Genomic DNA, 27350 nt, shown 5'->3' with positions numbered 1-27350 from the left:
GGACTGGGATTCCAGCCAATCAGGGCCAGGGACACAAAATGGCTGCCAGAAAACAAAATGGCCTCCGGAACAGAAAATGTGAGTCTGGGGCAGGGGGTGGGGTCTTCCAGGTCCTCTGCCCTCATTGGCCAGCCTCAAGAAGAGGAGGAGCTTCTGCTTCTCTATTTAGCTCTGCGTGCGGAAAAGTGACCGAGGAGAGAAGCAGAGTGTCAGAGGGAGAAAGAGACAGATAGAGAGACAGGAAGGAAGGAGGAGAGAGGAGTAGAGTGTAAGAGAGATAAAGAGACAGACAGGAAGGGAGGAAGGAAGGAAGGAAGGAGAGAGGAGCAGAGTGTAAGAGAGAGAAAGAGACAGACAGAGAGGGAGGAAGGAAGGAAGGAAGGAAGGAAGGAAGGAAGGAAGGATGGAGAGAGAAGCAGAGTGTCAGAGGGAGAAAGAGACAGATAGAGAGACAGGAAGGAAGGAGGAGAGAGGAGTAGAGTGTAAGAGAAAGAAAGAGACAGACAGGAAGGGAGGAAGGAAGGAAGGAAGGAGAGAGGAGCAGAGTGTAAGAGAGAGAAAGAGACAGACAGAGAGGGAGGAAGGAAGGAAGGAAGGAAGGAGAGAGGAGCAGAGTGTCAGAGGGAGAAAGAGACAGATAGAGAGACAGGAAGGAAGGAAGGAGAGAGGAGCAGAGTGTAAGAGAGAGAAAGAGACAGATAGAGAGACAGGAAGGAAGGAGGAGAGAGGAGTAGAGTGTAAGAGAGATAAAGAGACAGACAGGAAGGGAGGAAGGAAGGAAGGAAGGAAGGAGAGAGGAGCAGAGTGTAAGAGAGAGAAAGAGACAGATAGAGAGACAGGAAGGAAGGAGGAGAGAGGAGTAGAGTGTAAGAGAGATAAAGAGACAGACAGGAAGGGAGGAAGGAAGGAAGGAAGGAGAGAGGAGCAGAGTGTCAGAGGGAGAAAGAGACAGATAGAGAGACAGGAAGTAAGGAGGAGAGAGGAGTAGAGTGTAAGAGAGATAAAGAGACAGACAGGAAGGGAGGAAGGAGTGAGGGGACAGCAGAGGGACACGGCCTGGAACCACTAGGCTTCACTGATGCACTGAGGTCTGGCTGGGCCTTTCTTGGTCTACTGCTGCTGCTTTCCTTTGGCCACTGCCATTAAGGAGGGGAGGAAGGAGGCCCAGCAGTCCTTCTAGGCATGGGCCACTCTCTCTGAAGTCCCAAAGGGGATTCCAGTGCTTTTAATGGTGGCACTCATGCTGTAGCAAAGATGATGATGATGATGATGATGATTTTATCAGGCCTAGGGGGGAGGATAGAGCTGCTGCCAGACCTTAATCATCATTAATGTCACCTTCCTGTGCCTTCTTGCTTTGCACCACTGTAATGGCCATGGCTCAGTGCTATGGAACTCTGGGAATGTTCTTTTGGTTTGGCATTATAGGTGTTGTTAAGGTTTGGAAATACTGTTTGAGGACCCTTCCGACTTTGGGGCCCTTTCCTCCTCCATTATGGCTTCCCTGAAGGCCTCAAACTGCCAAGTTCCAAGCGCTGAGACAGAGGTGGCCATTTTGTGCTGCTTGTGACTGTGGGGAATAATGTTCCAGAACCTTCTCTGACGCCTCAGTTGAACAGAGGCTTCTCTTTCTCTCCTGAGGCTCCAGAGTCAGAAGGAGGCCAGGCTCCTTGGGCCAAAAGGAAGGATGTGTGTCTCTTTTCTGAGAGGGTTTTCGTAATACACAGCTCTGATCCTTCTGGGGAACATGGGTTTTAAAAGGGATCAGAAATGGGGAGGATAGTTTTAATACAAGCCTTATTCTTCTGCTTCACAAACATTAGGCTTTGGCTTCTAAGAGGAGGCTAGTCCCCCAAACAAGGCCAAAAGTGGCTCCTTTGGGAGGTTTTAAAAGCCTCCCTAGTTTCCTTATTAATAGATTTTGAGGCAAGAAGGAAGGAGACAGACCAGAATAACTCATATTACCAAGAATGAAACAAACAAAAAGAGAAACAAACAAGAACAACAAAAATAATGATTAGACAGAAAAACAAACTGCTTATATTTTAAAAAAGCAAAACCATTTTTTACAGGATAAAAATTTGACTTGGGTGCCTCTATTCTTTTACAACCAACTTAGGCTGTATCTGCACTGCAGAAATAATCTGTTTCGAAACTGCTTTAACTCTCCTGGTTCCATCCTATGGAATCCTGGGATTCGTAGTTTGTTGTGGCATGAGAGCTCTCTGGCAGAGAAGGCTAATGTCCCAAAGGTAAAATCCCAGGATTCCATAGCACCGAGCAGTTAAAGCGGTGTCAAAGTGTCTTATTTCTAAGTGCAGATGTAGCCTTCTTGGGAAAGGGGCTGATGCTGGGGAAAAGAGGAGGAATGCAGAAGGAAAGGATAACGGACGGAGGGCCACCTGCAGCTGGACTGGCCTCCCTGAGCGGTCAAGGCCTGAGCTGGGTTGTGGACAATGGGCACTCTTAATATCAATATTAATATCTTTCACTATTGATTGTAATTAAGGAGGGGATCAGATTCCTCCTTTCAATAGCATCAGGAAAATGTTTAGGTGTTGTTAAGTTTGCAAATCCTGTTTGGGGTCCCTTCCGACTTTAGGGCCCTTTCATCCTCCATTTTGGGTTCCCTGAAGGCTGCCAACTGCCAAGCACTGAGGCAGAGGGAGCCATTTTGTGTCCTGGCGGCCATTTTGTGTCCCGGTGGACTTTTTCGTTTCTGTCAGCCATTTTGTGTTCTGGTGGACATTTTGTGCTGCTTGTGACTGTGGGGAATAATGTTCCGGAACATTCACTGAAGCCTCAGTTGAACATGTCAGGGAATGACATGGATGTGGCCACTAGGTGGAGCTGTTGTGCAAGTTATATATATACAGCTCTAGTGGCAGTTAAATGTGTCAGCATTCGAACAGTGCATCATTGGAATGTTGATGCAACTGTCAACTGTCCTTCCTAACTGTCACTGAGAGACAGACTGAGACAGTTGGTGTGTGAGAGCAACTGCCTCTCTGTGGAGGGTGTTACTGTGGCTGCGTCACACGTTGTGTTATTATTGTTGGTTGGTGTAAATAGTGTGTATTAGAGACGGTTGTCCAATACACTGTGTATGTGTGTGTGTGTGTGTGTGTGTGTGTGTGTGTGTATATATATATATATATATATATTGTAAATATTGCAAACGAAGATTAAAGTCCTCATGAAGAGTGAAGGCTTGTTCTTTGGTTATTTCTCAAGCCTGGAGCTCATGACCGTTTGCAGTGGTGAAGGAATATTTCCTTCTTGACCAGAATACCTTTGCAGACATCTCCACAGATTCCTTCTCCCTGGCGTCCTGTCGATGTGGTTCAACTCAGCAGGTGGTCGTGGTGGACACAGTGCGTCTTTCCACATGCCCCAACAGAACAGAGGTTCCTCTTTCTCTCTCTGAGGCTCCAGAGCGAGAAGGAGGCCAGGTTCCTTGGGCCAAAAAGAGGGTTGTGTGTCCCTATGTGCCTCTGACCCTCCATTTTGGGGGGAAGGAAGGAAGGAAGGAAGGAAGGAAGGAAGGAAGGAAGGAAGGAAGGAAGGGGCCTGTGGGGGTCTGAGGAAGGGAGGCAGGACCAGTGGAGAGGCTGGGCTTTGGGGGCTGAGAGAGAGAGAGGTGGGGAAAGAGACCCTCCCTTTGGGCCCTAGCTGGGGAGGGTCCACCGGTCCTTGCCTCCCCCTTTGGGAAAGGAGACCCCCTCAGCCCCTGGACTAACTCCTGACACTCATTCCTAGGGCTGGGACTCAGAGGAGTTTCCTAGGCATTGTCACCTTCTGCCCTCCATGGCCATTGGCACTGACCTTTTCCCATTGCCTTCCCTCCCTCAGCCCTGTGGACCTCCTCCTCCTTCGCACTCACAGCAACCCTTCTCTACGGCTGAGGAGACGGCCTCTGACCCAGGGAAGCTCCGGCCATAAAGGACTGCAGAAGAGGCCTTTCTGGGGCTGAAGAAGTCAGTGTCTTTGTACTGAAGGTAGGTCTTTATTCCTGGAGCTGAAAGATGACCTTTGTTTAAATGTTTCAGTCCAGAATTGTATGGAAATGTTGCAGCTGAGAGAGTGAGCCCATGCTTTGCAGGCATAAAGCCCCAAATTCGCTCTCTAACAGCATTGTCTTCCCAGAAGGTGGAAGGGAGATTTCCAGACCTCAGACACACAGTGCGCAAGTGAGTCCTTTTTATGGGAACTGTGTGTGTATGTGTTGTTTACTAGAACTTTGTGAGATATTAGTTTCACTGGGTTTATAAAATGAATTTATATACATCTTCACTTACCCCAAATGAGCATAATCCAGGGTGCAATATTCAAGTCATAAACCTATACATTTATAGATATTTGTTATATCAAGTGCAACATATTCAGCAGTTTGCATCTTTTTAAAAAATATTCAAGGAAAAATGAAGAAATTGTGATTTTAACAATAGATCCATTCAGAAACAATGCACACAAATGTATATGCCTCAATTTCTATGTGGCTTTAGCAAGAAGAGGGAGGAGGTTCATACTTCATGCTCCTGCTATGACTGACATAGGAAACGCAGCAGTTAAACTTAGAAAAATAGTCTCATCTGCAAAAATAAAGTAATTATTTTGACCAGTGTTTAAATGGGGAGGGGGGCCATGATGAGGGGAGGGCATGGATTAGATCTGTAAGGTAATTCATGTCTCATCCAGCCCTAGAGCTAGAGCTTCTCCACCTGGGACATAAAGCAGGTCCTCCCCCTCCTCCTCTGTGTGAAAGAGAAGTCAATTTCTCATCAGTGATGATGACACAGCATGAAAAATTTGTATTCCTGAATTTAAAAATCTGAGGAGTCCTGAATCCTGTTGGTTAACCCTAGAGAGCAGACCCACTGAAACCATAAGTGACTGGTGGGTCAACATGTAGATAAACCCAATTGATTCAGTGATTCTACTCTGATCAGGACTAGGCATAGGATACAGGCTAAGATTTAGATCTGCATGTGGCTGGAACAGGATATTCCCAAGACAAGATGGATAGACAACAGTGTGGAAAATGGGCACTCTCCACATGGGCAAAGACACTCTCAGAATTGTGACTTCTCTGCATGCAGAAGGCTGCCATGGGAATTGGGTGCTCCCTTTCCATCAGCTCAATCCTCTGGTGCCCCCTGATCCTGGGAGAAGGGCTGGATCCCATGGAAGGGGAGCAACCTGAGAAGAGAGAGCTCCTTTCCTGCCCTTCTTGACCGGGGGCCTCCCTGGGGAAGGACCATTTGTAGACCCTTTCCACCCAGAGCAACACTGGAGCATAGAGAGTTCTGCCGGTTTGGCCATTGGGAGAATGAGGAACCACCAGGCCAGACAGCCTGACCCAGCAAAACCCTCTATGCTCCAGTGTTGCTCCGAGTGGAATCAGACTACAACTGGCCATTCAGTGACCCAGGTCCTACCATACAGTTGTGGAAGCCATCCCGCATGGCCATTCCATGCCTGGTGAGAGTGTTGGTGTGAGGTATTAGAGAAGCATCCAGCTGTGTTTCTGTAGTCAGAAGCAAAATGAAGAAATCTTCCTCTGAGGGCATTGTGGACCTCTGCAGGTTGCAGCAGATAATGCACTCATTTCACATCCAGCTATGAGGACATAGTCAGGACCCTTTCCAATTCCCCATCCCCTGATCCCCAGCTACTCTCACAAGGCATGGAGTAACTGTTGTGTAGGGGAGCTGCAGTGAGTCTGTGCTAGGTCCAGGGGGTTTTGTTTGGTGCAGAGGGAGGAAGGGGATGCTCACCTCTACATCGGCCCAAAGGAGGCATATGTTACCTGCATATGTCATCAGCAGGATGCTGTTCTCTGTGTCTTTGACTGCTGCAGGGTTTCTTGCTAAACCAAGCCTTACCCTGGTCTCTTTTCTCAGGAACTTCATCGCGATCCCCTTGTACACAGCGTTGGGACATTGTTTGCTGGAAGTGACCAAAGTGCAGGGCCACCAGGATCCCCCTGCCCACCTGATGGCCAACACAAAGGCCAAGCAGACGGAGCTGGGCTCCAACAGAAAGAGGCTGCCGAGGGTTAACAGCTCTTTGGTAAGTTGCCATCCTGACTGTTATTTTCATCTGTGTCTGTGCTGGATCATGAAAGCAAGCGGAGAAGATACTGTCCCAGTTTGGCAGAGAGAGTCCTGGTTAATCCTCTGTCTCCTCATTTTTTCAGGGGCTTATTTCACTCTCCTCCTCCCATTTCCTCCTTTCTCCTCAGGTCAGTACAGTTGCTGCAAAGTGCATTCCAGGTTCAAAAGAGTCTACAGCCCATCAATGCAAAAGAGGGGAGAGGGGAGGAGAGAAGGGGGCAGGGTCTTGCCCTTGCCAGGAGTCTGAGCCAAAAGGAAAATGCTGTACCCTTTCTTGCTTGTGTGATCTTTATCATTAACAACTTTGGCCATCTTGACCCCCTTCTGGTGTTGCTTGTCCACATGTGTGTTGCTTTCCCCATCTGTGAAATGCTGGATGATATGGAAGAATATCTCTGGGCTTAAATTGAGGGTGGGCCCAGTGGCCCTCAAGCCCAGAGTATCCCCAGAACTGTTTTTTAAAAATGAAATTTGCCTCTGAAATTAGGTGAAATATGGCTATATGAAAACTAATATACATGTTGGAATAGCCAGTATGCTAATCAATCAATAATATTCCAGAAATGGCTGAAATTATATTGTTTATCATATTGTATATTATATTGAAAGGATTCGAGACAAACTGGATCTCAAAGGCTGTAGCTTTTTGCTTGCTTCCAGAATTTAAAGTTTATTTCCTGGACTAGATTCTGAAGTGTTGAAATAATATTTGCAATGCACCATGTGCTTTCCTCCCCTTTTGTTTAGTCACTCTCTGGATCAGGGCTATTTTCTATTGCAGGTGACCTTTGCGGATGTGGCTGTATATTTCACTGAGGAGGAATGGAAACTGTTAACGAAGAAACAGAGACTGATGTACAGTTATGTGATGATGGAGAATTATGGAAATGTAGCCTCTGTGGGTAAGGAACCTGAATCCATTTCACTTCCTTTGACGACTGAGGGCCCTTTCATAATTCACTGTCAGAGTGCTATGATTCCACTTTAGAATTATAAAATCAAAGAGTTGAAATAGACCACAAGGAGCACCCGGTTCAATCTTCTGCCATGCAGGAATAGACATTCAAAGCACCCCCAAGAGATGGCCATCCAGCCTCTGTTTAAAGACCTCCAAAGAAAGAGACTCCACCAAACTCTGAGGGAGTATATTCCACTGTTGAAGAGCCCTTACTCTCAGGAAGTTCCTCCTAAAGTTTAAGTGGAATCTCTTGTCCCTGTGGCTTGCATCCATTGTTCCATGTCCATTAATTTGAAATTAATAATAATAACAACCATAATGCGATGCCACCATGCTCTGATGGAGTATATTCCACTGTTGAATCGCTCTTATTGTCAGGAAGTTCCTCCTAATATTTTGGTGGAACCTTTTTTCCTGTGGCTTGTGTGATCGAGTTTGGATTTATATAAATTTTGGGTACCAAGCGATCAAAAATCATGACCCCTGACTGACCCCATCACAGCCGCCATTATCCCAAAAGCGAGCTGACCATGTAGCCAGACAAGCCTAGCAGGCCATGGCTAAAGCAGAAAGGTAGATTTAAACCTTTAAAACCAGTTCTGGGAGTTGCCATTGTCGCAGGCAACATGAATGAGGACAAAGGAAGTTTGCCTCACCTATTGATGGTATTAAGTACCCAGCCATCTACATAGTAGTCTTCTCCCAAAGAAGTGGCAGACCCTTTTGTGTATCCATTGTTTAACTTTAGTCTTAGTCAATAGATAGCCATGAAGACCTTTGTTCTGCAGGTAGCTATAGCCTGAGGATACGTTTCGCAGTATAAATAAAACCCAGATTCCAGCCCTCCTTTGGGCTTTCTGAGCTACAGTTCCAAACCTCAACTCTATTGAGCAATCGCTCCGGAGCTCTCTTGGACACTGTGCCCTGCTGAAATCACTTGGGCAAGCCAAAGCCCACTGTCTCTTTCGGGCCTCTTGTTAGCTTAGCCCGCTGGAACTTAGCTCCTAGCCATCGCGGTTGCCGCTTGCTTTCTGTTCCCCGCTGCCGTGTTCACTTACCAACATCCCTCACATCTGTCGCTTGGAGAAGACTCCTAAGGTAAATATTTCAATGGTGCCTCTATCCTTTCTCCTTTACCCCCAACTCTTCCCCTCCCTTGCTTTAGCACTGAATGTGCATGTGCGTGTGTGATCCCTTTTTGGTTGTGTGGCTTTAATAAATGTTTATATTTTAATTGCAACTCATTGACATTGCAGTCTCTGTTTCTTGGGGTTGGACTATATGACCTCTGGTATATACATAGGGACCCAATCCGCTGCGTGCGTTGTTAAGACACGCCTCTTGTAAATTTGAGCTAATTAAATTCCTCTGATTCGATCCTTCCTAACACTTGCGTCCATTGTTCTGTGTCCTTTGTTCTAGAGCAGCAGAAAGCCAGCTTGCTCCATACTCAGTATCTCTTCAAATACTTGAACAGGGCTGTCATATACACTCTTAACCTTCTCTTCTCCAAGCTAAACATACCCAGCTCCCTAAGTCATTCCTCAGAGAGCATGGTTTCCAGACCATTCACCATTTTGGTTTCCTTCCTCTGGACATGCGCCAGTTTCTCAACATCTGTTTGAACTGTGGTGCCCAGAACTGGACACACGATCATTGCAAGTGAGCCCTGACCAAAACAGAATAGAGTGGAACTATTACTTCCCTTGATCTTGACACTATACTCCTATTGATACAGCCTAGGATCACATTGGCCTTTTTAGCTGCTGCATCACACTGTTGACACATGTTCAACTTGTGCTCTACTACCATTCCTAGTTCCCTTTCATATGTAATTTAACTGTCATAACAACTTCCTGTGGAATCTTGGAATTTCTAGTTTTAGTGAGGCACTATTGTTCTCCACTTTGTAAGGATTCTCAATATCCAATCCTAAACTGCCAATTCTGGAATTTTGTGGGAAGGAGCCATGGAGATTAATGCTTTTTGCCCCTAAATGGTCCTCAGCCCATTCCTGAGCAAGTTTCCTGGCTTTTGTGGCTCTTCTTCCAGCCTTTTGGGGCTCTGGAGAGGCTTCATGGGAAAAAGGCCTCCCTTGGCCCTGCAATGGATCAGAGAGGGCCCAACAGTGGCAAAATGGCCTCCACTTCCACAAAGGGATGCTGTGGGATATTGAGGGGCAAAACATTAAACCATATTTTTAGGCAACACAATTTGGGGTTTCCCCTGAGATCCCCTGGGGTCCAATGTGACCACCTCACTTCCGAACAGTAGTCCATCTCTGTCTTAGAGATGCCTTAAGGTTGTTTTAAGGCTCATCCCTCACACTTGACCCTCACTAATATCAGAAACCATGTCCCACACTCCTTGTTCTGCCTTTCCTAATGCATTTGTTGTATAATGATTGTCTTGCCTTTCTCAAGAAATGAGCCTCAAAGTGTCCCTTCTGTGCATCACACTCTGTGGGTGTGTGTCTGTGATAGAGAGATGGAGGCAATGTGAAAAACAGAAAGGCATGGAAGAGATGCTGAAGGTCAAATGGTAAAGCAGTGCAGATGGGCAAGAGGCAGGGTTGGAGAGCGGAAGGAGAAAAGGAAGGGGATCAGGCCTCTGGGATCCAGGAGGGGAAGGCAGGAGCAAAGCCAGGATCGCCTAGCTTGAAAAACACACAAAGCATCACAAGAAGTAATTTGTATTGTAGCAATAAGGGTAAACATCAATCCATAAAATGAAATCCTAAACCTGGCAGGTAAAAATTGTCCCAAATAACTTTGAGAAATATAGACTTAAAATAGTAGCTTTGGCACGGTTGCTTAGAAAGTTGTATCCTAATCGAGTATCTCCCAAGCTGAGTTATATAACATTTCAAGCAGAATACAAGCTGCACATGGCGTGTTTATAGTGTTTATAGTGGCAACCCACTCATTAACTTCAAACTTCTAAAATGATTCATATAAAACAGAACAGTCAAATGGATATAGGGCAGAAAACACCGTATACAATCCTATTAATTCCAAAATGGAAGTTGTATAAAAATGTAATAGCCTGACTCTTGGTCATAATTATTTCAAGATATTACATGGGTGTTTCTACATCTGTTCCAAAAAAAATCTGCTACAAATAATCGCAGATGCACAATATCTGGCAACTTTAACAGTTACCTGATCCTAATAATACAATTATTTGCAAGCTCTCCTCTCCAACTTCCATCAACTTCACCATCCCTTGTACCCACAACTCTAATCCACACCAATCCACATGTGAGCTGTATACTGTATTGGTTGTGAGTCATCTCCTGGTGCCACACAGCATGAAGGGACCTCTGCAGTTAGCTTTCATCATGCCTTGGTCTCTGACTCAGGACTTTATGGCAGTCTCACAGGATATAATGCCACTTGCCAATCAAACTATTTCTCCACATGTTTAATACAATATTTTGCAACATTCCTTTTTCTGACTATCTGCTTCCAGTGATTCCCTTAAGTCCCCCTCCAATCTCTTCTTTGTTAACTCCTATAAATAAGGATACAATTGTTCCATGGATTTAGGGGCATAAGTAGTACAGTCATCCTTGGGTTACTAACAGAAACTCTCTTAATTTAATCTCTAATAAGGAGGGGTTAATGAGGGCTAAATCATGGGTAACACCCTCCTCCCTTAACGCTGATTTTCAGTCTTATCTGTCACTGTGCTTCTTTACAGAAAAATATTTGAGTCATGAGAGAATCCACACAGGAAAGAAGTCACATAAATGCCAGCATTGTGGGAGACATTTTGCTTACAAGTCAATCCTTGTCATGCATCGAAGGGTCCATACAGGAGAGAAGCCATACAAATGCCAACATTGTAGGAAAGGTTTTTCTCAGAAGTCACACCTAGTGAAACATCAGAGAGTCCACACAGGAGAGAAGCCATACAAATGCCAGCATTGTGGGAAATGTTTTTCTCAGAAGTCAGACCTAGTGAAACATCAGAGAGTCCACACTGGAGAGAAGCCATACAAATGCCAGCATTGTGGGAAATGTTTCTCTCAGAAGTCATACCTAGTGAAACATCAGAGAGTCCACACTGGAGAGAAGCCATACAAATGCCAGCATTGTGGGAAATGTTTTTCTCGGCAGTCAGTCCTAGTGAGACATCAGAGAGTCCACACAGGAGAGAAGCCATACAAATGCCAGCATTGTGGGAAATGTTTTTCTATGAAGTCAGTCCTAGTGACACATCAGAGAGTCCACACAGGAGAGAAGCCATACAAATGCCAGCATTGTGGGAAATGTTTTTCTATGAAGTCAGTCCTAGTGACACATCAGAGAGTCCACACAGGAGAGAAGCCATACAAATGCCAGCGTTGTGGGAAAAGGTATGCCTGCAAATCAGTCCTTGTCATGCATCAGAGAATCCACACAGGAGCAAAGCCATACAAATGCCAGCATTGTGGGAAATGTTTTTCTGAGAAGTCAAACCTAGAAAGACATCAGAGAGTCCACACTGGAGAGAAGCCATATAAATGCCAGCATTGTGGGAAATGTCTTTCTCAGAAGTCAGACCTAGTGACACATCAAAGAGTCCATACAGGAGAGAAGCCATACAAATGCCAGCATTGTGGCAAATGTTTTTCTCGCAAGTCATTCCTAGTGACACATCAGAGAGTCCACACAGGAGAGAAGCCATACAAATGCCAGCATTGTGAGAAATGTTTTACTTCGAAGTCACACCTAGTGAGACATCAAAGAGTCCACACAGGAGAGAAGCCATACAAATGCCAGCATTGTGAGAAATGTTTTACTTCGAAGTCAAACCTAGTGACACATCAGAGAGTCCACACAGGAGAGAAGCCATAAAAATGCCAGCAGTGAACTAACATTATTTTTGTCAATAAGGAATACAAAAAATATATTTGCAATCCTGCTGTGCTAAGAAAAGGCCCTTGTGATTTTGTTTTTCTGTCCATATGTCTGTTTATGTTTTTAAATTTTATTTTGTTAGATTTAGGTTTTAATTGCTAATAGGATAGATAATTGTTTCGGGTTGTAACTTTGGCTGGGGATTGTGGTTTGTGGTATAAGTTAGCTAAATGGGGGGCTGGGATTCGTTGCAGTTGGTTAGAATAGTTTTGGTAATGATAGCGTTTGGAATTTGTGGGATGTTGGCTGAAGAAAGTGGAGGCTGATATTAACAGGAAGGTGGCTAGTTTCTGGGATTGGCAAAGGGGGGCTTGTTACCTGTGGGGCATAGACTGTGGGAATTGAAGGTTGGGGCTAGGTTGTAAGAGGGTGGAGTTTTAGGTTTGGGGGTTTTAATGTATTGTTTGGATTGGAGTGGGCAGTTCTGACGTAAACGCTGAATTTCTGACTATGTGTTTTGAATAAAATTCTTTGTTGTTTCAACAGACTGGACTCATTGGTGTACAGAAGTTCTGCATTGGCACAAAATTTACCCTTTCTTCTCTCCTCAGCCATCATCTCCATTCCCAGCTATAAGAACAGCAGAGGCAAACACACATACATTTATATATATATGTATATATGTGTGTGTGTGTGTGTGTATTATATCTACATACATACAGTATAGATAGACTTTATTTCCAATGCAGAACCTTCCTTTCTTGCCTTTCCTGGGCTCCATTGTGGCCTCTTCGAAGTGTCCTCAAAATAAGGAAGGAAGGGGAGGTTGCTGAACCCCCGGCACACTCCTTCCCTTCCCTCAAAGGCCGCCAATGGAATAAACAGCAGGAGCAGTAAAGCCCTGGTGATCCCTGTGCATGATCAGAAGGGGTCTGTGGATGTATGTGCGCATGCACAGTCTCAGCCCTAAAGCCATTGCTGCCCTCACACTCTGTTCTGAGGGAAGGAAGGATGGAAATGGGGGAAACCGTTGTTTGTTCAGAGGAATGTCTGGAATGTCTTCGGGGGGAGGGGGGCTTGGGGATTATAAGAAGAAGGAATCCCCTCTTCTCCGCCCAACCAAAACGCAGGGGGCCTGCCAGGTCTCCTCTCCCTCTTTCCTTCCCTGCCCCCTCCTCAGGGGATTCCTTGGGGCCCTGGTACTTGGGGGTTATCATGAGAAGAGAGGGCAGGGGGGACCATTGGAGAGAGGCATGACCATGGAGGGGGGGTCCAAAGATAAAAAGGGCTTTGAGGAGCCCCCTCCATCCTGGAAAGTGGGGCAGAGGAGAGGCCCTCCCTTCTGATGCCTCATTTGGAGAAGATTTTTGTGCCAAATAAAGAGCACCACACAGCATAGGGTTCAATAGCATTGGAAACAACATTATTTGGGGGGGGGGGGAGTTTTCTCTGGGGTCTTGGGGGGAGGAGGGGGGAATCTGGGACCTGACTCAGGCACTCCCCCCCCCCAGAACCCATTATTAGAGCCTTCCACAGCTCACTGTGATGCTTTAAATGACCATTTTGCAAATAAAATCTCTCAGATAAGAGCCAACTTGGATGCTGACATTATTGCTGATGCTATAGGTGAGGTGTCCAGTGACTCTGTGAATGGGATCATCCTGGATCAATTTAGATCTGTGAGTACTGAAGACATGGACAAGCTCCTTGGAAGTGTGAAGAAGACAACTTGCCCTCTCAACCCTTGCCCTTCATGGCTAGTCATCCAAGGAGGAGATGCACTTAGGACTCACCTGAGATATATCATAGATGCATCTCTGAGGGAGGGCTATTTTCCATCTTCCATAAATGAAGCGGTGGTACAGCCGCTTCTGAAAAAGCCCTCCCTAAATCCCTTGGACATGAACAAATACAGACCGGTCTCCCATCTTCCATTTCTAAACAAGGTGATTGAGAAAGCTGTTGCTCTTCAACTCCACGTGGTCTTGGATGAAACAGATTATCTAGACCCATTTCAAATTGGCTTCAGGATGGGATATGGAGTCGAGACTGTTATGGTCGCCTTAGTAGATTATCTCCGCTTGAGTATGGACAGGGGAAGTGCAACCCTGCTGGTGCTTTTGGATCTCTCAGGGTCCTTCGATACCATCAACCATGGCATCTTTCTTGAACGTCTGAAGGAATTGGGGACGAGAAGGCAATGCATTGCAGTGGTTCTGGTCCTATCTCTTGGGCAGATTCTAGATGGAGATTCTTGGGGATAGTTGGTCCTCTAAGAGGGAGCTTAAATCTGATGTTCCTTAGGACACATAAACATGAAGCTGCTGGGAGAGATCATCTGGAGACATGGCATTGGATGTTATCAGTATGCTGAGGAATCCCAGATATATCTCTCCATGTCCCAGACTTCAGCGTCAACTAAGAAAGGCATCTCCCCTCTGAATGAATGTCTTGAAGAAGTAATGGGCTGGGTGAGAAAAAAACAGAATGAAGCTGAATCCAGATAAGACAGAGCTGCGTAATGCTGGAGATCCTAATCCAGGTATGGAGGTTTGACACGTGTGATCCACCTGTATAAGGGGTCACACTTTCCCTAAAGGACTATGTTAGTAGTTTGGGGGATGCTCCTGGATCCATCACTCCAGATGTCAGCTCAGATACATGTGACGGCGAGGAGTGCCTATTATCTCCTTCAGTTGATATGCTAACTGCACCCAGTCCTGGAAGCTGAAGACCTAAACACTATAGTTCTGATCTTAATTTTATTTCATTATATTTATCAATTATTTCTAATAACTAATTTTCTGAATATATATCTGCTCACCTTTTTCCTCAAATAATTTTTCAAAATATGTAGTGAAAGTATTTTTAATTTTCCTTTGTTCCGTTATGATTGTGTAATTTTAGTTATCATTTTCTTTTCTCTCTCATTCTTTAATCTATTAGCCATCCGTCGGCTTATTTTATTAGCATTCTCAAATTGATTTTGCTTTGATATTCTTAAATTTATAGCTATTTCCTCTGTCATTTTTTTCTCTAATTGTTCTTTTAATAGTTTTATTTCATTCATTATTTTTTTATCCCCTTTTGTTTGTTGTAGTTTTTGTTCTCTAATTTTAAATTCATTCCTAATTTTTTCCTCTTTCTGCTTTTCTCATTTTTTATTTCCATTGTTCTTTGTATAAATAGTCCCCTTACAAATGCCTTACTAGTATCCCATACAACCTTCATTTTTACTTCCTTTCCACTGTTTCCTTTAAAAACCATCTTTAACTCTCTCTTTACCTTATTTACAAATTCTTCGTCATCTAGGATATCCTCTTTCATTCTCCATCCTATATTTTTGTCCCAATTTATATTTAATTCCAGCTCTATCATATTATGATCCGACATCGTCCTTGGCCAAATTTCCATTTTTTTCTCTTTAGTAACCAGTTGCTTCGTCACGAAAAACATATCCAACCTTGAGAAGGATTTATGTGCATCTGAATAGAAGGTATACCCTCCTTTGTTCCCATTACAATGTGACCAAACATCTAACAAATTAAATTCCTCTTTTAAAACAAAAAACCTCTTGGTAATTTTCCTTGTCTTTTCTTAATTACTTTTTTCTGGGCTTTCCTGTCCCAAATTGGATTTAGAACTCCATTGAAATCTCCTGTCAAGATTAATTTGTCATTATCAACTTCTCTCTTAACCTCCGCCAAATTTCTATAAAAGGTTTCCTTTTTCTCTAATGGCCCATAAACATTAATCAGTACATATTTAACATTATCTATCAAAATCTCCACACACAAGAATCTACCGTCTTTATCTTTCTTCAGTAGCTTTGCTGCATACCTTTTATTCACAAAAATTGCAACTCCCCTCTTCCTTTTATTTACTGTGGCACAAAATAATGTCCCCAATTTACTATTTCTCAAATATTTTATATCTCCATCTTTTACTTTGTTTCCTGTAAACACAATAAATCAAAATTTTTCTTCCCTAGATACTGCATTACATGCTTTCTCTTTCTCTCTTGGCTTATTCCTTTTACATTCCACAAAACTATTTTAAGCCCCATTTTCCTTTTAGAGAGGTTCTTATGTCTTTTATGTAGACTTTCCTATCTCTCCTGAGTAACCCTCTTCTGAGCTTTTGTTTCCCAAATTGTCAGTATTTACTTCCTTAATCCCTAGATTATCTCTCCTTCCTTGCCCTTTTCTCTGGGTCTTTTCTTCTCTTTGTCTATTTACACTTTCTCCTTCCTTCCTGTCCCTTTCTTTATTTATTTCTTCTTACTCTCTGTTATCTCTGCTTAATCTCTCATAAAAGGCTTTTGCTTGTTCTATTGTACTTATCCTATATCTCCTCTGATGGTAATGAAAGATCACTCCTTCTATCTTATCCCATCTGTACAGTATCTCATTCTTACTGCAAAAGAATATTGTTAGGAATTTATATTCCTGTCTCTTTCTAATTATTTGCAATGGTAAATCCTTATAAATTTCCACTATTCTATCTTCCACAATCAATTTTTTCTCATAATTTCTTTGCAATATTTGCTCTCTCATCCTTGAGCTTGTAAAACATACCGTAATGTCTCTGTCCAATTTCCTTTCCTTTGCTATCTTTGAGCTAAGTCTAAATATCTTATCAATCTGTGCCTCCATCAAATCCTCCTCAATATCCACATATTTTGCCAGCATAGGTATAATTTTGTCATATATTTGTTCGTCTTGTTCTTCTTTAATTTCCCTAATTTTAATTGCCCTTTCCCTATATCTGACCTCCTGCAGAAGATTATTCTGTTGTTCCCTTAATTGAGCCTTTTCCAATTCTTCTGTTTTTTTCCAGACTTTCCGTTCTTTCCAATACTTCCTCCACCTCCACTTTCACTCCTGATATCTCTTTAGCTAAGTTGTCTATTTCCCCCCCCTAATCCATCTATCTCTTTCTGCATATCCTCCCTTATCTCATTCCTGTTATCCTTCAATTCATCCCGTATCTCCTTCTTAATTTTTTTTAAATTCCCTTAGTTCTTTTAATATTATAGCAGAGATGTCTGCTTGCCCCAATCTTCTCGCCGTCATACTTCTAGTTTGCATTCACTTATGTTTTACCTATTACCTTTTCTCCTATTTTCCTTACTCACTTTAGAGGATTACAGTCCCTAATTTACTATTCATGCAAAACCAATATCCGTACTAAAGTATCCCTATATCAAATACCAATATGGGAATCAGATAATTATAGTCCTTATTGCTTTAGATGTTTTTCCCCTTAATATGTGGGTGCCTTGAGACTGATTCTCTCTTCTGTCATTGTCTTGTCTTTTAATTCCACCTTCATTCCAGCTGTTTACAGTGAGGTCTGGTTGTTATCTTTACGCTGTTATTTCTCTCTCTTAATTTACTCAGCCTGTACTCCCAGCTGTCCATAATGAGCTCCAGATGTGTTCCTTTCGCTGTTTTATCTCACTTTTGAATTGCTGTCTTCCCAGCTGTCTGCAGTCAACTCCCAATATTTCCAATTTCTTTCGTTGTCCAACAATTACACTCTCCAAATTAATGTTTAAAGTTTGTTTTATCAAGATATCAAGTGTCCAGTCCAGTGTCCAGTATCCAATCTTATTCAAATCCTTCTGTTAATTCAAATGCACCAAAGAAAACCCCTTTTGTAAACACAAACATTCAGGTATTCCAATGCTTTAGAATCCGTTATTAACTTTCTACATCAATTTCTTACAACTCAATACTTAGTGACTTTCAGCTTAAATACAACAAATAGTCTGTAAAGGAGTAGCAGGCACCTACCACAGAAAAATAAGTTCAGAAGCTTACTCCTTTTTTTTACCAACGTGTTTATCAGTAATTTACAACAGAGTCCAGCTTTCCTCAGTCCAAGGTTTTCTTTTCCCACACTCTTCCTGGTAAGGAGCTGCTGCTCACAGATTCAATTATAACACAGAGAGTTATCAAAATCTTCTTCTTTCTTCAATGTATAAAGTAAAGTTTGCCGCGTTGACTGGTACCTTTTGGAAACAATTATTGCAACGGCTGCCTTCCAACTCCCACTCCTTCTTCTTTGGTTTTCCCCATAGGAGTCTGCCCCTGAATCAAAGGAATAAGGGAGTCTCCAACAGGCTCTCGTACCACAGGTCTCCCCGACTCTTGGTATCCTTTTGATCATGGGCTTGCAGTAGTTGATCATTGTGGCGTGGAGCCTCGTATCACACCGCCACGCACCTTCGTGGAGAAACCGGATGTCTAGCTCTCTTCTGTTGTTGTCATCCCTTCAAAAATTTAAACAGAGCTATCATATCACATGTTAACTTTCTCTTCTCCAGGCTAAACATCCCCAGCTCCCTAAGTCATTCCTCATAGAGAATGGTTTCCAAATCCTGCACCACTTTAGTTGCCCTCCTTTGGACACATGCCAGCATTGTGGAAACTGTTTTTCTTGGAAGCCACATTTAGTGAGACATCAGAGAGTCCACACAGTAGAGAAGCCATACAAATGCCAGCATTGTGGAAAATGTTTTTCTTGGAAGCCACATCTAGTGACACATCAGAGAGTCCACACAGTAGAGAAGCCATACAAATGCCAGCATTGTGGAAAATGCTTTTCTTGGAAGCCACATCTAGTGAGACATCAGAGAGTCCACACAGTAGAGAAGCCACACAAATGCCAGCATTGTGGGAAATGTTTTTCTTGGAAGCCACATCTAGTGAGACATCAGAAAGGCCACACAGGAGAGAAGCCACACATATCCCAGAAATGAAATAACATTATTTTTGTCAAGAAGGAATACAAATAACACTTTTTAAATCCTGTGGTGATATGAAAAAGCCCTTGTGATTTTGTGTGTTACGTTTGTCTGTCCATATGTCTGTTTATGTTTTAAAGTAATATTTTGTTAAGTTTAGCTTTTAATTGCTATTAGTGTAGATCATTGCTTTAGTTTGTAAACTTGACTGGGATTATTGGTTGTGCAATAAGTTAGCTAGATAGAGTGGTGGGATTTGTTGTAGAGATAAAAATAAGAATGGAACCAACTCTTTATCTGTTGAATATAATACAGGACAGTGAAATAGAAAAAAGATATGGGAATCTCCTGTTCTACTTAATTGTGGCTGCAAGAATGATATTTGCGAAAAAATGGAAGAGTAAAGAAAGCCCAACTCTAAACGATTGGAAAGAAAAGATCTTTGATATGATGAGGCTGACAAACTCACATATCTGCTCAGGGATGAAAGCAACAAAAGGTTTTCAGGAGAATGGAATCAACTAGAAAAATATCTTAGAATAAAGTGATTGGAATAGTATGTATAATATATCTTATAAAAATAACGGTGAGAGGGAATAAAGAGTAACAGATTATAAATGGTAATGAACGCAGATAAGGAGAACGATCAAAAAAGGAAAAGTTACTGGTAAAAAATATAACAATAGCAATATATGTAATCAACAAGGGTGATGGTTAATAGAAAGGAGGTACAGATATAATAGGAGGTTGTAGAGAACATGACATTGGAATAGGAACTAAAAAGGTTTTATAAGCATGGAAAGTTTGAATTAAAATAGTTAAAGAAAAAATATTCAGAATAAGAGATAGGAAGTCATTTTATGTTTCTTTTTTGGTATGTATGTGTGTTATGTATATTTGTATATTTGTTTTTGGTGGTTATTTGTTTATCCAAATCCCCTTTCCCGGTTTGATATGTTTTTTATAAATAATAAATTCTAATTATTTTTTTTTAAAAAAGAATAGTTATGGGAATTATAGCTTTTGGAATTCGTGGGATGTTGGCTGAAGAAAGTTGTAGGCTGGTATTAAGAGAAAGGGGACTAGTTTGGGAATGGCAAAGGGGGCCTTGTTACCTGTGGCACATAAACTATGGGAATTGGAGGTTTAAGCTAGCTTTAGAAGGGGGTGGAGTTTTAGGTTTGGGGGTTTTAATGTATTCTTTGGGTTGGGGAGGATAGTTCTGACTTAAATGCTGAATTTCTGCCTATGTTTTCTTAATAAAGTTCTTATAATAATGTAACATTGATGCACAGAAGTTCTGCATTTACCCATAACTGACCCTTTCTTCTTTTCTCAGCATTCAGTTCCTTTCCCAGCCATAAAAAGAGAGGCAAACACACACACAAACACACACACACACACACACGCACAGAGCTATATGTACAAAGCTGTGTCTTCCCAGCCTTTCCGTCCTGAGCCCAGCTCCTCAGCTTGGGCTCCATTCCGGAAGGAAGGAAGGAAGGAAGGAAGGAAGGAAGGAAGGGAGTACTCCTTCCCTTTTTCCAAAGGCCAACAGTGGAATAAACAGCAGCAGCAGCAAGGGCATTGCTATTCCTTTGCATGCTCAGGAGGGGTCTTTGTGGCAAATGTGCACACACAGCCCCTGAAGCCGCTGACCTCACAGCCTGCTCTGAGGGAGAGACGTGGAGGAGGGCCCGCATTCGGAGGATTGGCTGGAGGGTCTTCTAGGGGGTTGTTTTAAGAATGAAGGAAGCCCCTCTTCTCCCCCCCAAAGAAAGGCATGGGGCCTGCCAGGTCTCCTCTCCCTCTCTCCTTCCCTGCCCCCTCCTCTGGGGATTCCTTGGGGGCCCAGGTACTTGGGTGTTATTATGAGAAAAGAGGGCATGTCCATGGAGGGGAGGGGGATCCAAAGGTAAAAAGGGCTTTGAGAATCCCCCTCCCTCCTGGAAGGGTAGTGGGGCAGCAGAGAGAGCCTCCCTTCTGAGGCCTCATTTGGGGGAGATTTATGTGCCAAATAAATAGCATCACTCAGGATAGAATAGGAAACAACATTTTTCCTGAGGGAGGAGTTTTCTGTGAGTTCTTGGGGGGAGAGGGCTCTGTTTGGGGGGAAGAGAAGAGCCCAGGTTTAGGCCAAAGCCAAGAGGAAGGACACAGAGGGACTCAAAGTCCCTTCTGAAGATAGGGGAACCCCCCCCCCCCAGCAACCTGGGAACTAGGTTTAGAGGTCCCCCAGGATCCAGATTAGGCATCCCCCCCACAAATACATACCTTGTTCTTCACAACATCCCTGTGGAGGAGGACCAGCAGCTATGGCCCCAGAAAGATTCCCCCACCCCCCATTCTGGAAACATGCAGAAAGGGTCTTGAATCCCTTTGAAGGGATGTGGGTTAAAGGAGGAGAAGGAAAGAAGGAAGGAAAGTGCCAAGGAAAGAAAAGCATAAAGGTAGTGATGAAGTCGGGGGGGGGGGGGGAGGGGGACATCTGGGACCTGATTCAGGCACCTTCCCCCCAGAACCCATTATCAGAGTCTTCCACAGCTCACTGTGACACTTTAATTGACCATTTTGCAGATAAAATCTCTCAGATAAGAGCCCACTTAGACACCGGCATCATTGCAGAGGCTATAGGTGAGGTGTACAGTGACTCCGTGAATATAGTCATACTGGATCATTGAATCTATGAGTACTGAGGACATGGACGAGCTCCTCGGAAGTGTGAAGACGACTTGCCCTCTTGACCTTTGCCCTTTATGGCTGGGCCTCCAAGGAGTAGATGCACTTAGGACACCTGAGATATATCATATATGAATCTCAGCCTGAACAGACCGGTCAAAATAAAGCTGCTTTGGGTCACTTTGGAGGTATGCTGTTTAAATGACACATGTACCTTAAGAGGCCAGAAGCTGCACCAAAGCTGCCCTCCAGTTCTTAGGACTGGAGCATGGCTTTGGTGTGGCTTCTGGTATCTTAGGACGCATGCAGCATTTAAACAGCATACCTTCAAAGTGATCCGAAGCAGCTTTATTTTGACCTGTCTGTTCAGGCATTTAGGGAGGGCTATTTTCCATCTTGCTTAAAAAAAGCGGAGGCATGGCCACTTCTGAAAAAGCCCTCCCTAGATCCCTTGGACATGAACAATTACAGACCGGTCTCCATCTTTCATTTCTAAACAAGGTGATTGAGAGGGCAGTTCCTCTTCAACTCCAGGCGGTCTTGGATGAAACAGATTGTCTAGACCCATTTCAAACTGGCTTCAGGACTGGATACGGAATACTGACGGGGAAGTGTGACTGCTGGTGTTTTTGGACTTCTCAGTGGCTTTCAGTACCATCAATCATGGTATCCTTCTGGAACGGCTGAGGGAATTGGGGGTCGGGGGCATGGCATTGCAGTGGTTCTGGTCCTATCCCTTGAGTAGATTCCAGATGGTGATGCTTGGTCCTCTAAGAGGGAGATTAAATCTGGTGTTCTCCAGGGTGCCATCCTGTCCCAAATGCTGTTTAACATAAACACGAAACTGCTGGAAGAGATCATCTGGAGGCATGGAGTGGGGTGCTATCAGTACGCTGATGACACCCAACTATACCTCTTCATGCCCTAGACCTCAGTGTCAACTAAGGAAGGCATCTCCCCTCTGAATGAATGTCTTGAGAAAGCAATGGTCTAAATCATAGAATCATAGAGTTGGAAGAGACCGCAAGGGCCATCCAGTCCAACCCCCTGCCATGCAGGAAATCCAGATCAAAGCATCCCCGAAAGATGGCCATCCAGCCTCCGTTTGAATACCTCCAAGGAGGGAGACTCCACTACACTCCTAGGAAGGAGTGCGTTCCACTGTCGAACAGCCCTTACTGTCAGGAAATTCCTCCTAATGTTGAGGTGGAATCTCTTTTCCTGGAGCTTGCATCCATTGCTCCAGGTCCTAGTCTCTGGAGCAGCAGAAAACAAGCTTGCTCCCTCCTCAACATGACATCCCTTCAAGTATTTAAATAGGGCTATCATATCACCTCTTAACCTTCTCTTCTCCAGGCTAAACATCCCCAGCTCCCTGAGTCGATGAGGAAAAACAGAATGAAACTGAATCCAGATAAGATGGAGCTGCTCGTTGTTGGAGATCCTAATCCAGATATGGAGGTTTGTCACCTGTGATCCATCTGTGGACGGGGTCACACTTCCTCTAAACGACTGTGTTTGCAGTTTAGGGGTGTTCCTGGATCCGTTGCTCCAGACGTTGGCTCAGATAGATATGATGACCAACACACACATATATACCCACTCTCTTCTAGGTCAGCATTCTCTGAAGATGGCAGCCACAGATACCAGCGAAACGTCAAGAATAAACTCTTCTAGAACATGCACAAAGCCCCAAAAACCCACAAAAAACTACTCCTGGTTTATTTTTTTTAGCCAGACTTAAAATGGATCCATTGAAGAGCTTCTCTTTGATACTTGAACCTCTCAACTTGTGCATAGGGAAGATATTACATATTGTACTATTTCTATATGAAATAAGATTCAACCATTACAGGTGGAACTGACTGGACAGAAGTCAAATTGGGAAAAAATGTTTATAATGGAGTCTCAAAAATGTAATAATAACAATTTATTAACCTTTCAGAAAGTTAACAACAAACCATCAGGAAATGTAAGAATATAGATCTATAGGCACTTCAATGTTTCATTTACTATTATTGTTATTGGATTTATTGTTGTGCTTATTCCTCTGTGATTGTCTGTACAATATGATTTTAGGTAGAGTATTAGAATAAAAAAGAAAAGAAGTAGACTCATTGAAATCATTGAGAGACATGAGTCCCACCCAGCCCTTCCCCCATTGACTTCTTTGGGAATGAAGAAGGTTGGGACCAACCCTAGGACTGCAATCCTGGCTCCATTTTCTTGAAGTTGAATCCCAGTGAAGTCTGGTGCAAAACGCAGTGCTGAAATGATGATGAAGATGATCATCATGGTCATGATGATGATAATAATAAGAGTCTTCCCTTCAAAACCAAAAGCCTTGTGGAACTTCAAAGACTAATAGAGGTCCAAATCACATGGCAGAAATAATCCACTTAGAGTTCACTTTAACTGCCTTTGTTCAGCAATAGACAGTCCTGGGGATTGTAGTTTACTGTGGCACCAGAGCTCTGTGACAGAGAAGGCTAAATGTCTCACAAAACTACAGTTCCCAGAATTCCCTAGCATTGAGCCAGGGCAGTGAAAGCAGTCCCAAACTGGAGTATTTATTCAGTGTGTTTTGGATCTCTGTTAGTCTTTGTTTTCAGAAGGCTCTGTGGTTTTGTTGACAAGAGATTTATTATTATTATTATTATTATTATTATTATTATTATCCCATTAACCCCCCCATAAAGGTACACAACTCAGAGTACAAATTTTAAAAAATATAATTAAAACATATGAAAATATTAATTAAAATAGAATTTAAAAGAATTAAATGAATTTAGCTCTCCCTCTGGAAGTGGAAGCAAACGGACCTGAAAGTGACACAGAATGGGAAGAAGGGAAAAGGGGGAAATGCTGAGGGGGGATCTCTTCCTGGAGTTTGCAACCATTTCTCCGTATTCCGGTCTCCTCCGCTGGGAGGAAGGGAGAGTGTGGAATTCTGGGAGAGGCTGGCAGTTGGCTTGCAGCCTGAATAGGGTTCTAGAAGGATGGTGGGTTTGACTGTTGGCTGGTTTGGGAAAAGGGCTCCTTCTGAATTTTCTTGGCAGGAAAGGGAAGGTGAGGACCCCCAAATTTGGTTCCTCTGTGAGAATGAAGACTGAAGGGGGAACAGCTCCCATTTTGGAGTCAATGATGGGGGGCAGGAGGGTCTTCTTTAGGGAGCTAGCCTTGGGGGCTGGAAGCAAAGAAGGCCTCCTCCTCCTCCTCCTCCTCCTCCTCCTCTTCTTTCCTCCCAAAAAGGCAGTAAGGCTCCTAGGGCTGCCAGGCCTCCTTTCCCCCCTTGGGAGTCTCCATGGGGCCATGAGATTTCAGAGGGGGAATTAAAGGGAGGATGTGCGTGTGTTTACGTGTGAATATAAATTTGCTTCTTTTCAGGAAAAAGGAGACTAGCTCTGGTGTTGAATCTCTTTGCAGACTCCTCACTGAAGGCTGAAACCTGGAGGAAGGGGACTCTGACTCTGTTTCCTTCATTGCATACAGTTGGCTCTCTTTCAACTGGGATGGACATCCTATAGCCCACCAGATATTGACAAACTACAGCTCTCATCAGCTGGGAATTGTAGTACCCTGACACCTGAATTCCCATCCCTAGTTTAGGACTAAGCCTTGTGCGTAATCCCAGCTGGAGGGGTTTTATTTTTCTGTTGAAGAAAGAAGGAACAGAAGACCCTTTTCCTGTTCCTCTGTTCTGTTCAGTTGGTTTCAATCTAGAGCAGGACCGCTCAACGTGGCAGTCGGTAAGGGCCACAATTTTAAAGGCTGAACTTATTTGGGCTGCAGATAGGTTTTTAATGGCTCGCTTTCCAACTTTTCACTTGAAGGCGAGTGTTGACCCTTCCTCTGCCGCCAATGTCCAGCTCCTTTCCAGGAGAAAGCTGGAAAGCCTTGAGGGGCAAGCATTGAAGTCTATAGTGTAAATGCAGACTGAAAGAAAGAAGTTGGAAGCATGAGCTTTTGTAGATTTGAGCTTACTTCCTCAGATGCAAGAACTTTCAGTTAGTCTCAGGGGTGCTATAAGATGGGCAGAGGTGCCTTCGGCAGTGCCTCCCCCCAGCCTTCAGAGCCCCACATAGCTGCTGCCTGGTGGGACTCCAAAGGCACTGCTGCTTCCAACCCCCATGCCTTCAGAGTAAAGGAGAGGGAAAAGGAATAGAGGGAGGTGCCCCACTACTCCAACTGTATGCTACTTTCCTGTGGGGCCAGCCAGTGTGGCACAGTGATTTGAGCATTGGACTAGGACTCTGGAGACCAGGGCTGAATTCCCTGGCATAAGTCCCCCCTCCCAGGATTCAGGAGGCAGTGTGCATGTGGGGGGAGTGTGTGGGAGTGGGCCTCAGAGTCCCATGGGGCAGAAGCCCCAGGGACTCAGGAGGGAGAGGGAGGAAGCTTCAGAGCCCCATGGGAGTCTGAAGGCTTGGGGGCAGGGTCTGAGGAGGAGGAGGAGGAGGAGCGCGAGGCAGGCAGAGGGAGGGAGCGAGGGTGGGAAGAAAATGGCTACTGGGGTCTGTTTTGCAAGGGTTATGGGGCTTGGTGCAGCTCTGCACAACATGCAGCCTTGACCATAGCCACCAATGTCCTCCAAATCTTTGCGGGCCACCTGAAATCCTTTGGTGGGCCTTATGCGGCACGTGGGCCATATGTTTTGCAGGCCTGCTCTAGAGCAACCCTAAGAATGAGGGACCTCCAAAATGCCTTGCTATTCACTGGCTGAACAAGGTCTTGCAAGCTCAACCTTTTGGCTTTGTTGACTCAGTCCACTTGGAGTGCACTCTTTCTCTTTTCCTGCTGCCTTCCACCTTACAGACCATCCTCTTTCTTTCAATGAGTCATATCATGTTGCTGGGCAGTTAAACCAGTCCCAAACTAGGTTATTTCTGCAGTGTCTAAAAAGTAGACATTAGAATTGAAACCAAATTGAACAAACTCAGCTCCCTCTCTGGAAAGTGTCAGCAAAGAGGCCTGGAAGGGACATTAAATGGGAAGAAGGGGGAAGGGGTAAATGTTGAGGGGGGTCTCTTTTCCCTAGAGATACCCATTGCTCCTTCTCCCGGTCTCTGGAGGGGTCTTCTGGGGGGAGGGAGTGCATGGAATTTTGGGAGTGGAATTTTAGAGCTATGCCTAAGGTCCGATACACTCGATTTATTTGGTCTTCGAGGGAAGGTTGAGGCTTGATTTGCTCTGAGAGCCATTGAATTATAATTTTGGTGGTCCATGGAAGACTGCATAAGTGTTGCACATGTAAAACACCTCCATTTGTACTTTCTGCAGGTGTGCAAAGAACCAAGATGGTCTCCAAAGGAAGGAAGAGAGGAGAAACTACCCTCAGTTCCTCCTTCGAGGAAGAAAATGGAGGAAAGAAGGCCTGGGACAGTTAATGTCCAGCCCTTCTTTGTTATAGTGAAGCCATTGGGAATTTGAGAGACTGGGATGCAACGGGGGTCAGTTATGTACAATCCTCTGTCTTTCAGTGATTAGTTGATCCATGGTCCCTGCCATCTTGCCCTTGCTTCCCCTCCCAGTCAATCAGGGCCAGGGATGGTGGGAGGGACTGGGATTCCAGCCAATGGCAGACCATAGAGTGTCCTCAGGAGGACTTCTTCTCTTCCTAAAAGAGCATTGAGCCAATGGCTTTGAGACAGCCTGCCATTTCTCCCCTTCTCTTGAGCTCACTGCCATTGCTGCAAACTGAGTCCAAAGGACAAAAGGAGTCTGCCCTCCATGAAGACAGCCAAGGAGAAAGGAGAAGAGGGGCCCTTCCCAGAGGCTCAGGCAAAAGCAAACAGCTGCAGCCTCTCCTAGTTTGCCTCTCCTTCCTCAGAAAGAACCTTGCAGTCTTGATCATATTCTGAGGTTCCTTGGTCCCAGCCTCCCTTTGATTCTCTTGGATCCCTCTCCAAAATCTCATGGCCCCACAGAGACTCCCAAGAGAGGAGAGGAGGCCTGGCAGCCGGAGAAGAGGGGAGGAGGAGGAGGGCTTCCTTGCTTCCAGC

General features: G+C 44.2%; 1 protein-coding gene across 1 annotated transcript; it reads left to right on the top strand.

The window, feature by feature from the left end:
* Positions 1-3977: 3977 nt before the first annotated feature.
* LOC149301580 (uncharacterized) lies at positions 3978-12326 on the top strand. Its single transcript, XM_089484052.1, has 4 exons — positions 3978-3998; positions 5904-6072; positions 6898-7018; positions 10777-12326. The coding sequence occupies exons 2-4, from the start codon at positions 5998-6000 to the stop codon at positions 11913-11915; spliced, it is 1335 nt and encodes a 444-aa protein (XP_089340178.1). The 5' UTR covers positions 3978-3998; positions 5904-5997; the 3' UTR covers positions 11916-12326.
* The last annotated feature ends 15024 nt before the right edge of the window (positions 12327-27350 follow it).

This window comes from Sceloporus occidentalis, unplaced genomic scaffold (genome assembly GCF_023333645.1).
Source record: "Sceloporus occidentalis isolate IW3139 unplaced genomic scaffold, rSceOcc1.0.p SCAF_21, whole genome shotgun sequence".
NCBI lineage: Eukaryota > Metazoa > Chordata > Lepidosauria > Squamata > Phrynosomatidae > Sceloporus > Sceloporus occidentalis.
The sequence above is the reverse complement of the archived record's forward strand: the minus strand, read 5'-3'. Positions and strand labels throughout refer to the sequence as shown.